Raw genomic sequence first — 12,299 nt, forward strand, 5'->3', positions numbered from 1 at the left:
GTACATTAGTACAAGGCGTGAGTGCGTGTTTTTTTTTTTTTTTCCTAAGCTGTCATTCATATTGTATCTTTACTTACGGGCATTATGCCTTATTGATTTGAAAAAAACATGAATCGAAATAAAAATGGTCATATCTGATCTGTTGAAATATTTAATTCTCAAGATGCACCACATGCACTTACAATAAGAATAAAATTTCTATTTCTCAATCAATATTGAGCAAACAAAATTTAATAAATAACTTCTTACATCACATCAACTATAGATACAGGTACAGTACACAAATAATAACATGGAATAACGATATAAAATCTAAAATGGAAATGTAAAATATTCAAGTCTTCCTAACATCTTTGTATACAATCAAATTGCTGCTAAAAGTTCTATAAATAGCCTCTACATTGTTTCATATAGTTTTCTTTGCTTTGGGCGAGGGGGGATTGCTGAAGTCTTTGAAGAGGGCGTCCTCTGGTTGCTTGTCCTGCAGCGAGCGATGTCTGAGCTCATCGGGAGCGCTGTCTTCCAGCAGCGTCGCCTGTATGTTCTTGTCTAGAGTGACCAGTCGTTGCCGGGAGCTCTTGAACTCTTCGACGAGGCTGAGATTCTTCTTTATTCCATCGACGAGTTTGACCACGGAATACTCCCCCATGGCGGCTCCCTCTTGCAGCTTGGAGCCGCATATCTTGGCTGCCGTGGACTCCTTAACGTCGGTGGCCATCTGCATGCACCACAGCCGCAGGTTGTTGATGATGGTCACGGGGCCCTCGTACTCGTTGGGCACGATCCCGTCGACCTCTGATTCGAAGAAGGATAGCAGCGGGAACCATATTCGCGTCCTGAAATGTAAACAATGGTTAGTAGGGGTATTGTATACTTGACAAGGCACGAGAATGTGTGTCACTGAACGCGTGCTTATCACGAATGTCTTTGTCTGATAATGAATAATACATATATATTACATATATATATATATATATATGTTACTGTAAAAGCCCGAACAACGGTAAATCCTAAAATTTACGCGTAAAACCTAAGATTTACCAACTTTTAATGGTAAAAGCCCGAAAGATTTTGCGATTCGCACTTTTACCACTATTCACTTGGTAAATCTTAGGATTTACATTAAGGTACGGTAAATGTTGAAAAAGCCAGGTTATAACTTATAACCTCCGTAGTCGAACAAAGCGTCCGTAGTCGAGCGGGCTTCAGTGATCGTAACTGATCACTGAGGTTTAGCAACAACCAGCATGGTCAGCCATTGGATGGGTGACCGATTTCAAGTGGTTCTTTTCTGGATGCTTTCGTGCTTCGGACGGCACGTTAAGCCGTGGGTCCCGGTTGCTGCTTCGGTAGCAGTCGTTAAGCCTAGTCAGAGGCCTTCGGGCGGCTTGAAAACGTCTGACAGTCGGGTTGCCCACTTACCCGATACTTTAATAATAGGTAGGTAATTATATTTTGTTTTTTTCTCAATTTATTTGTTAATTCTGAGAGAAAATAATTTAAGTTTTTGATTGAAATAAATGAATAGGTAATAATTAATCTTTGTTTTATTCCCAAAACCAACTTTTACTAGGTTTTAGTGGTAAAACCTAGCATTTACCAAATTCTAATGGTAAAAGCCCGAAAAAAATGACCCATTTTCACAAATCCTTACATTTACCAACTCATGTTGGTAAATCCTAAGATTTACTGGTAAATCCTAGGATTTACCGTTGTTCGGGCTTTTACAGTAACATATATATGTTTTATAATACTTATTGACAGTTAAAGTACCGAAGTAGGTACTCGTACATTTATAGGTAAGTAATTATTTAATAAAATCACTGGGTTTGTGTTTAAGTTGTTGATAGAAATAAAACATAATTGACCTACCTATTCAGATTAGATATAGTGGTATTATTTATGAAAAGTTATAACGAAGGCGATAGTAGAATAGAAACAAAAACACGTTAATATGTAGGTATTGTGACCTTTGGATACTTGGAACTTAGGTATGTTGTCTAGAGCAAGTGTTTTCAAACATGAAATGTTTCCACTGAAGTCTGTATTTCTTAAGTATAAATACCTATTATTTAAATTACTTAATTTTGTTGCACATCTCATGCATTTGATTGATTTGATTACGACCGACCGAGAGTTTACGTAGAGGCTAACGTGAAACGATTTGTAACGACTCCACGAGTGGTGCAAATCACGACATCACCAAATCGATTTACAATCGGAAAAATCCGCTATGCCGCTTTAGACAGACAGGCAGCCGTTATAATATAATAATAATATAGTGGCATAATGTGGAAGGTAAGACGAATAGTTATGGCAATGGGCTATGACTGGCTGATAAATTCGATGATTCTAATACCGAATTGCAAAAAGGAACTTTAAGCTAATGTCAACATTAAATCTATGTCTGTCTCTTGCTGTCTTGCATATATTTATGGTTGTAAAAAGCTTAATTGTTCCTTTCTCCAACTCGGCGATAGAATTTAAAAAATACCTGGAAGAGTCTGACTGCATAATAGCCTGGTTGTTCGACAGCGTGTGGTAGTACAGGAACAGGCGGGACGTGATGTAGAAGGCGATGAACACGTCGATGGAGTAGTGCTCGTGAGCCGCCAGGATGAAGAAGATGCCGAACATGTTCATCACCCACGTGAGGATGTGGAGTAGGTACAGGCTGCGGCATGTGTCTGGAATAAGGAACAGTTTGTTACAGAAACTTGGATGTTGTAGGCTAGTAAATGGGTCGATTTTTGCTGTGCAGCTCTACTTCATTCTAAATAGCTCCTAAATAGCAATAGACAAAAATCAAGGCATCATAGTTTATTTTATCAATGTGTCTGATGCTATTTGAAATAAACTATAGTCGCTTCACTTCGTTATAAAGGTCTTCTTGTATCTTAAAGTAGGTACTTGCCTACCGGCCATATAGGCGTGCAGTTTAGTCACCCGTGTAACGAGGGTCCGCAACGCTATACTCACTCCAACACATTTTATATCTATATGAACTAACGCAAACTATGCCGAGAGCAGCAGGTCCTTTTTCATAATTATAAAATACCTACTTGGATGTAACCTACTTTATAGTAAGTATGAACTTGGATAAGTAGCATTAGGTGTCAAATTTAAGCTATGTGGTAGGAAGTTAAAAATAGAGACATCTAAGGTGCATCACTACACCTACGCTAATAGACCTTGAGAATATTTTATACAAATATAGATTTTTATTTTTGGAATTTATTATGCAGGTTGTTGCTGCGTGGCTGGGAGGTACCTATGAATACTTATTGTGACGAAGTGTAAAAACAACTTCCTTGTTTTGCTTGATATGTTTATGTTTACTTGTAATAATTGACGCAACGAAACGTATATTAAATACCGACAACCAACCCATGTGCATAAAATGATAATGTTTATCTCATGCATAACATAAACATACCTACATACCTAGTTTAAATTATCAATAGTTAACGATAGTTAAGAACGTAGGTGCTTCGAAAGTAATAGCGCAGCATTTAAAAACAACACAGATAAATATGTATTCCAACTAACACACTTATGCTAATCTTGTGTGTAAACAATGTAATGTTTTAGGCCAAATAAATTAGTGAATGATAAATAAATTAAACAAGTAGACCGTAGTGACAAAGGATTGATCCATTAACGTTACAGAAAGTTATCGTCAAACAAAGCCATTGTTATAAATTTAGAGGTTGTACGTAAATAAATATTGATTTTATTAGGTAGAGTTCTTTAACTTCCAACTGTTCCAACAGATTGTTTACATTATCTGATAAACCTTTCCAATAACAAGATCCTTATACTAAAGAAAAGAGAAAAAATATTTGCCTACGACATTTACGCAAGCTCTCTCTGTGACCAAGGTCGGTAACTAGTCCTACTACTGAAAGGGCGAACGAGTTATTTCCGATATAAACCACATATAGCTGAAGGTCGCTTACATTCCGTGATGAAGAAATTGAGCAGCGTGAGCGCGACGGTGTGTCCCGAGAACATGTAGTCCCCGCAGGTCCGCACGCCCCGGACAGACATGCCCGCCCCGGACCAGATGTCGTAGGCCTGGCGGATGCGGCGGCCCCACACCGTCAGGTCGTCGGCGGGCGGGTAGGAGCGCGGCTCGCACTTGAGATGCGACCCCGGCACTGATAGGGAGGTGATGAGCATCGTGAAGCAACGCAGCAGGAACACCGTCCCAGCTAGTGCAAAGAACCTTCGCAGGAGTATAAACCTGTGGGATAATGAGCATGTTACATTAAAGGAACCTTGGTTGATATCGTCAGTTAATTTGAAATCGACTGCTGAACATTATGCCTCTTCCAAGGTATACATTACCAACAAACCTTGGGTTAATTGGGACAATTGATAATTTATACCAAATAAGGTACCACACTGATAAATAATACTCTTTGTGGTTCACTGCTCTGTGTCAGTATCGGCCGTCGGCCAATGCGGTAAAGGCATGCAAGTAGGTATTAAGGAACCCAAATGTACGCAGACGCTGAATACAGAAGCTTGTATGTAATTTGACTGAATGAGTGTATTGTATGTTAGATAATTTAGTCAGTATGTGACTTGGAAAAAAAAAGTCGGGAACCTTAGATCTTTATGCAAAATTGACGTCATTATTATTATCGTCAGAGTCAGGTCATTAGGTTCAGGACATTGAAGATGAAATACTATTATTATTTCATCTTGAGGTAATTAGGCACTGCTTGAACAATATAGTTTTTGTCAGGTTCAGTGGACCACAGTTGAGATCACTCTTTTATGTATCTTTTTTGGCGGTCATAATAATATATAATTTTAAAATAAGTGTGAATAATGTGAGTATAACTTTAAAATAATCCTTCTCATAACCATAACAGTGTTATGAGAGGAAAGTAATGAAGTGTACATTCAATTTCGAGAGGAAATGGGTAGTTTTTCAATAAAGTAACATGAATGCATGTGATAAATAAGTATACTATGGCCTGTCCTGTTGATGTTGAGTCATAACAGCGTCATATCATTGCCCATTGATCCTTGCCCTTCATTGTTGAATATTTCATAGATACAGCCAGATAAGATTGTGAGATTATGATGACTGACATTATTATCATTGTAACTCCATAGACTTTGTATTTCTGATTTGTTCATGCCAGAGTACTGAAATGATATCTCTAACCCAACTAAAAGATTTGGAGATGGCTCATGACCTATTGTGGATGTTTATGGGCTGTGTCATGTGTTTGTTTTGATATCATATTAGAATTAACATCAACACACGATAAATTTCAATAACAACTTACCGATGCTTGTGGAAGAATAAAACTATTAACCAAATGGCCATGAGGAGAGAGCCAGTGATTTCGCACATGTCGAAGGCCCATGGAATGTGTGGCACATTGTCGAGGAAGAGGTCAGGCAGTGGCGGGTACTTCTTCATATCAGGTACAGTTCCCCAAAATTGATAATGCGCATAGAAATCTTCGCCATTGTTCGGCAACGGTCGTATTTCCGAACGCCATGTATTTAGATATGTATTTAGAGTGGTTAAGTGCATTTTCTTCATGCATTTTTTTTAGATTTATGTGTTTGGTGCTAAAAGAGATATTGATTTATCAGTAACGAAATTTGTGTCGATAATTCATAATATTGTCATAATATTAAAATTTACTTCGAAAATGTTACAGTACTTTTCAAATGTCTTGCTCAAGCTGGTGTTCATATGGATGAAATAAGGTTTGAATAACACAAGGTTTATGTTAGAAGAAGAAATATGGATTTAAAACACAGGTTTACATTAAAATCTCAGTTCAAAAGTATTTACAGCGCTGATCATTCACAATTACAATAACAATTACAACTTGGTCTTTTGGGTGTGGCTTTATTGGCTAAGTGAAGTCTATCAATGTGACGTATATTTTATTCTTAAATGTGCCTCATAATATGGCGTCGTCAAAAATAATTAAAGTTGAAATTAAATTCACATTTGAAAAAAATAACAAGAACGATGTGTAATTGCAGCTCTTTATAATTCCACAAAAGTAATACTGATCTTGACCTTGAGACCTTTGACTGATCGGTGACAGCCACCGACCGCCCAAATTGTTTTCGATTATGTGTCACATGATATTGACTACTATTTCTTTCGAACAAGGATCAAAATGCAAGTGCTTTTACGATTCAATGATTCGGGTGTTTCCGGGAATACGACAGTTTGCGAAGATTTGCATGTGCATTATTAATATGGGAGAACTGTACCTTGTCATGAACTATCACCATCACTACGGCTGTCACCCATGTCACAAGGAACACATAGCCTACAATTAACACAAATTGTTATAATATAACTTATACATCTAAGAAATTACCCATATTGTTATATAAAATATTTTGGATGTAAATGGTAGCAATAAAACTTTAATTACTGTAAAGAGAAAGTTTATAATTAATGGAAACTAAAAATGACAAACTTGTGAATGATACCATCATAACACAAAGTTTTGTCATATAAAATAGGAATCCCTAGGCAGGTAGGCAGAAGAGCATTTCGGCATCTACTATTTATTGGTGCATAGAGTACCTCAGTCAATTTAATATGTGTAAGCTTATTGTCATCTTTCAGAGACTTTGTAATGTAAATATGCATCACTATTTTCCCTTCAGTATATTTAGAAATGTGTAATTTAGTAAGCTTGTACTGATGCACATGTTCCAAACTTGGATCAGTTCCCAAATAATGAATTGAGTAAATAAATTACATTTGTAAGTAAAATGATCAAATACCTAGAGCTATAGCCGTCTTCCAAATCTCTGGTTTTAATCTGGAAGCCTTCACATCCGGCCCGTAGTTGGAGACAAACTCAGGATTCTTTATAAATGGAAATTCTGAAGTTTCTCTGCCGTTGCTGAGATTATAGCTGAGGTGAGAGAGGTTTGTGCCGAGGAAATTAATGTTTGTGGAAGGGTTGCTGAGCACGTAGTCCTCGGATAGACCGAGCTCGAACATGGCGCTGCGGTTGTTCTTCTGCAGCTTCTTCACCAGCAGGATGAAGCGCTTGCGCTCGCCGAGGGTCGTGCTGCCGTTGTGGCTGAACGGGTACTCGTAGAAGTCACGGTCCACCAGCGACAGCAGGCACTGCCCGTCCATGTCATGCCGTTTACAAATATCTATAATTTCCTTACATATTTTCTCTTTGTGTAACACATCTAATACGTCTTTGTTATTCCAGTTAACAATATCGGTTGCCATTTTTCACGATTAAAACTACACACTGCCACCAGTTTTATTTTAACACATAGCTTTAGTGTCTAGTTATAACTTATAACATTCAATTCTAGAGAAATAATTAATAAATTCTTCTAAACACGAGAGGAATTTTCTATTTTGTGAAATTTACTGAGCTCTTCACTGACAGACTGACAGTGACAAATAAACATTGCACACAAAAAGCAGCACTACTTTATAATCTGTGTTTGACATGTGGTATGGTGGGGCAGGGCTCAGAATAATAACTCATTAACGCTTTGTTCGGCAATGGTGTGCTTATCCGCTTGTATGAAAATCCATAAGTATCCATCCATATAACGACTATAGTCGTTATACGTTGACGTACCCGAAGGGGTAGTCAGAGCCGTAGGTACTCGCAAACGATTCATCCACTTTTATCTGTAAATTTGCGCTGATGTGTGCGGTGCCGTGCCGCCGCCGTTTTTACATGTTACATACACAAGCTCAAGGAATATGAATCCTTCTACTAACGAGAAGCACAGGCTAGGTGGTTTCCATATAAAAATCTGTCGTCGAGAACAGCATGTGTCGCCGCCAGTACAATATTCTAGTCTATGCCGCCGCCGCCCGCTGACGTTGTGGATGCTTAGGGTACACATATCTAGATTTCCTTACGATGTTTTCCCTCACCGTACTTGGTATAATAAAATTGTTGTTATATTCTCATCGGTATACATGCGAGCCTCTCGATTGAGATCCGAGCTTTTCATTACTACGAGACCTAGCGAGCATGCGTGCGGAAATAAATTAATTCACCCTCTCCAGTATAATAATCCTATACTTAGATAACACGAGCATTACTTTTTATTCATGGCACCCGCAGCCGTGACATTGCACACGCCTGTCGACTATATTCTTAAAATACCAATCCACGCTTATCTAGGTCCATGTATTTAAATAAGTAGGTACATTATGTAGAATTGTATTTTTTATTGAAATATAAGAATGTGATGAAATAACAATATGTGGGATGAAATAATCAGATGTGTTACAGAAATATTGTTTCATATAACTAACATTCATTAACATAGTGATGCTATTTTAATACATAACAGGTAACACGAGCGAGAATTAACATAAACAATTATCACAATCAATACGGTGGACAACACAGCAAATATAAAATCATTCTTAATTAAAACATTAACTCAACATTATTCTTGAGCTTTACCCTGGAATTATAGTAAAAAAATATACGAGGATTCCTCCTAAGCTTCGTAGCTGTCGGTTAAAACCTAGTTTAAACATAATAATGTAATCCACATTTCTTGAACATGATCATCAGGCTTGACAGCAACATAATTTTAAAACTAAACATGCTATTCTAATAACTGGCAATATGTAGGTACATTCGTTGCAATGCAGCAGTTTCCACTGTATGTATTTAGTATTTGAAGTTGAATTTCATCTGGAACAAATACTGGACATTCACCTGCGCCACGTCGTATACGATGAATCTGGACACTAGCTAAGGAAAATATTAGGTACTGGCTGAAAAAGAGGCATGTTATATGGCGAACGTTAATACTCCTGAGGAGAGTCCTTAGTTTCACTACTATATGCTCAGGAATCCCCGAAGGGGTAGTCAGAGGTGACTCACAAGCGAGCAACCCGCTTTTCGCGAGCCATATCGCCGTTTTTTAATGAGTACAAAGTACAATGCACTTAACGTACACATCTAGAATCTAGATGAGCAGGTTTCCCCACAATGTTTTCCTTCAACCTAAGAGCTTAGTAGTTTCAATTTAATGAAACCTAATTAACCCTACAATCTATCAATAGGATATTCTACCGAAAAGATTCAATACCCCCACGTCCACAAAACGAAACTTCGAAAAAAAGTCGACGCATCCGACACACCCAGTAACCAGAACCACCATTTCACTCTAAAAGGATACTCGTTATACAGCAGCGACGTGCTCACATCGCGCTGTTGCGGCGTGCCACAGGGCACTATAGTCCCCGACTCTAGCACCACATTCTGAGCCGGGTCCGGCTGAGTGCGGCCCATGCCCCAGACGGAATGCTTGCCAGCCGGCGGCTTGGTGAAGTACTCGGCCTTTGAGCATTCTTGCCTGGAATTAAAAATTTAAGTACAAATTAGTTAGTTGCACGATGGATAGTACAGGTTTTATAGTTTACAAAAACTAAAACTAAAAAGTTTACACGCAATGGCTGTCCAAAGTTTCAGGATAATTTCCGGTAGAGGCGCTACTTTGTAAGCGCAGCATGACGCCGCCCGGCGCCGCCTTGTTGCTGCAGCAGTAGTTGGCCGACTTGGACACCATGTCCGCGAAGTACACGCCCGCGCCGACACGACCAATAGGAACACGCGAGAGGGAGACAGAAGACCGAACGACGCCTTCAGTGCGCGCTACATAGGTACATTATTCGTATTACAGTATACAGGTTACTATTCGTATTTTGGGGTATATATACGTACACCAACTACTCTTTTAGGATCGCGCACATTATATCGGGTCCCAACGTAAAATTTACTTAAATGTGTCTTATTAAAAAGATCGTATACTACACCGGGACGCAGCAGGCCTCATTGCCATATCAAATACATAAAAGAGACTTTTACACTCGGCAGTCGGCACGCTTAATCTTTCTTAATTTACGAATCAATCTGCCGCTTTTTCTCAACAGCATATTTTATCACAATTATCACTCACATGTCGCCCAGCGCCACTTCACACAACATGACGGCGACCGGAGCCGCCTTGTTGCTGCAGCAGTAGTTGGCCGACTTGGACACCATGTCCGCGAAGTAGATGCCCTTGCCGAACATGTAGCCCGTCACCGGGGCCTCGGGCGGCGCGATGCGGAGACCTGCGGGGGAGGGGGGGGGGGGAATTATGTGATATCGATATGATGATGATGGAATATCGATGTGTTTTATTTAAGCCACGTACAGACCGGCCCAACGAACGCCCAACGATGGATATTTATCATACATAATACAGGGCAGATTGCAGCAACGAAGGTCAACGAAACCCGTTCGTTGGCGTTCGTTTGGCCGGTCTGTACGCAGCTTTATGGGTTTCATTCAGGTAAGTTACGTTGGCACCGTCTTTACTGCTGCCTATTCTTGATTAAGTTGATGTAAGCTATCTTGACCTCACTGAAGAGCTACTAAACATTCTCCAGAACTTGTGCATCCGATTCATTTTCAGATTGCGGAAATATAAGTATCGCTCTCTGCACTAAATATGTCCAGCACCCACCAATTAAAACAACAGCCGAAGTTGGACCATCACAAGCACATACCTTGCGACAGTATCCCGGCGAAGTTGGTGACTCTTGACCCGTGCCACAGCAGGCGGCGGTTGTGCAGCTTGCGGAACGGCTTGTAGCGCTTGTACGTACTCAAATGAGATGAATACAATTCACCATCTTTGTATAGCCTGCTCTCTGCTGTACCAAATCTCTCCAGAACCCACCAATTAAAACGACAGCCGACGTTCGGCATTCACACCCATCGAAGTATAATGTACTAGCGTACTAGAACAGACAACGCGAACAAAATCAGTATTATACATGAAGTATGCCGTTGCCGAGCGGCAACAAAGCATAGCGCAAATATCAAGTTCGCGGTGTCTATTCTATACGCTAGTAATTCAGTTCAATATACACAGCACGTACCTTGCGACAGTATCCCTGCGAAGTTGGTGACTCTGGAGCCGTGCCACAGCAGGCGGCGGTTGTGCAGCTTGCGGAACGGCTTGTTACTTTCATACCATTTTGACAGAATACTACTTTTTATGTGTCAAAATCGTATGATAGTCACTGTCAGCTATCGATAGAGTATTGAAATTGCCAGTTAGCGTTCACAGCACGTACCTTGCGACAGTATCCCGGCGAAGTTGGTGACTCTGGAGCCGTGCCACAGCAGGCGGCGGTTGTGCAGCTTACGGAACGGCTTGTAGCGCTTGTCTTCACTCAAATGAGATGAATACAGTTCACCATCTTTGTATAGCCTGCTCTCTGCTATACTAGATCTGTTTAGCACCCACCAATTAAAACAACAGCCGACGTTCGGCGTTCACACCCATCGAAGTAAACTCCAATGAGACAATTTCAACCTGAGAGAGGGTGTAAGCCTAATAGCTGTACAAAAGCTGTTTCTATTCTAACTGGCCCTTTACTTAAGTAGGTTGCTACCTACATGCAGGCTTGACTTTTTAAAGACTGTTGGTCCTGTAAAATCTTGGTTGTCTGTTCTAGTACTAGCGTACTAGAACAGACAACGCGAACAAAATCAAGGTTACACATGAAGCAGTGCGGGGTGCTCGACCAAGTCGTAGATTCCCATAGTACCACGTGGACTCGGATGCAGATGCCAGTGAAAGAATGAATGCGTTGTTGCCGAGCGGCAACAAAGCATAGCGCAAATATCAAGTTCGCGGTGTCTATTCTATACGCTAGTAATTCAGTTCAATATACACAGCACGTACCTTGCGACAGTATCCCTGCGAAGTTGGTGACTCTTGACCCGTGCCACAGCAGGCGGCGGTTGTGCAGCTTGCGGAACGGCTTGTAGCGCTTGTCCTCGCCCTCGCGAACCACTTTGAATACCTGTAGGTAGTGTTGCGTTGGTTATTAAGGTTTTATTTTACACAACATGATTTTACCCTTATTATTATGAAAATGGGAATATAGATCCAACATTGATTTGATAGCTTCTCCATGCATATATTTTCCATGGATTAACAATTTTTTTATGGTAACAGATTTTTTTAGTTTTTACTATGGAGAATATGATGATAATGAGTACATGTAACATGATTCTTGCACATAACGTCACTAACATTATTCACGACGTCGATCAAATAAATACCATCAACCGGGTAACATCGCATTTACATTACAAAAACCAATTCCTCTACCACAAATACTCGTACTGCCACGACGCCCGCAGTTTGGTCCTTCGAACCGGATGTGAACCAGCGACCTATGGATGGTTGTTCCGATTGACCTCCTGACTCACCCCCCATCCGTTGGT

General features: G+C 40.1%; 2 protein-coding genes across 3 annotated transcripts in view; both read right to left on the bottom strand.

Annotated features, from left to right (window-relative positions):
• Positions 1-133: 133 nt before the first annotated feature.
• Positions 134-7,432, bottom strand: LOC125490339 (ceramide phosphoethanolamine synthase-like). The gene is made up of 6 exons (XM_048629296.1): positions 6,787-7,432; positions 6,262-6,320; positions 5,307-5,437; positions 3,960-4,246; positions 2,495-2,687; positions 134-836 (listed from the first exon to the last, which is right to left on the bottom strand). Exons 1-6 carry the CDS (start codon positions 7,250-7,252, stop codon positions 407-409), a joined length of 1,566 nt encoding a protein of 521 aa, XP_048485253.1. The 5' UTR covers positions 7,253-7,432; the 3' UTR covers positions 134-406.
• Positions 7,433-8,187: 755 nt separating this feature from the next.
• LOC125488489 (poly [ADP-ribose] polymerase-like) overlaps positions 8,188-12,299 on the bottom strand; it is a 54,852-nt gene continuing 50,740 nt past the window's right edge. For both annotated transcript variants that reach the window (XM_048629283.1, XM_048629282.1), the window contains exons 17-20: positions 11,752-11,872; positions 9,970-10,126; positions 9,190-9,366; positions 8,188-8,748 (exon numbers count right to left, since the gene is read on the bottom strand). In XM_048629283.1, the coding sequence (XP_048485240.1) occupies positions 8,676-8,748; positions 9,190-9,366; positions 9,970-10,126; positions 11,752-11,872 (528 nt within the window). In that variant the 3' untranslated portion in view covers positions 8,188-8,675. The remainder of the gene's footprint in view (positions 8,749-9,189; positions 9,367-9,969; positions 10,127-11,751; positions 11,873-12,299) is intronic.

This window comes from Plutella xylostella, chromosome 22 (genome assembly GCF_932276165.1).
Source record: "Plutella xylostella chromosome 22, ilPluXylo3.1, whole genome shotgun sequence".
NCBI lineage: Eukaryota > Metazoa > Arthropoda > Insecta > Lepidoptera > Plutellidae > Plutella > Plutella xylostella.

Excerpts from the sequence above, each read along its gene's own strand:
- LOC125490339 (XM_048629296.1), bottom strand. The coding sequence starts at position 7,252 with ATGGCAACCGATATTGTTAACTGGAATAACAAAGACGTATTAGATGTG. Across the intron at positions 5,438-6,261 it reads TGGTGATAGTTCATGACAAG|AAGTACCCGCCACTGCCTGA; the intron begins GTACAGTTCTCC and ends CCTGATATGAAG. Across the intron at positions 4,247-5,306 it reads TTATTCTTCCACAAGCATCG|GTTTATACTCCTGCGAAGGT; the intron begins GTAAGTTGTTAT and ends ATTATCCCACAG.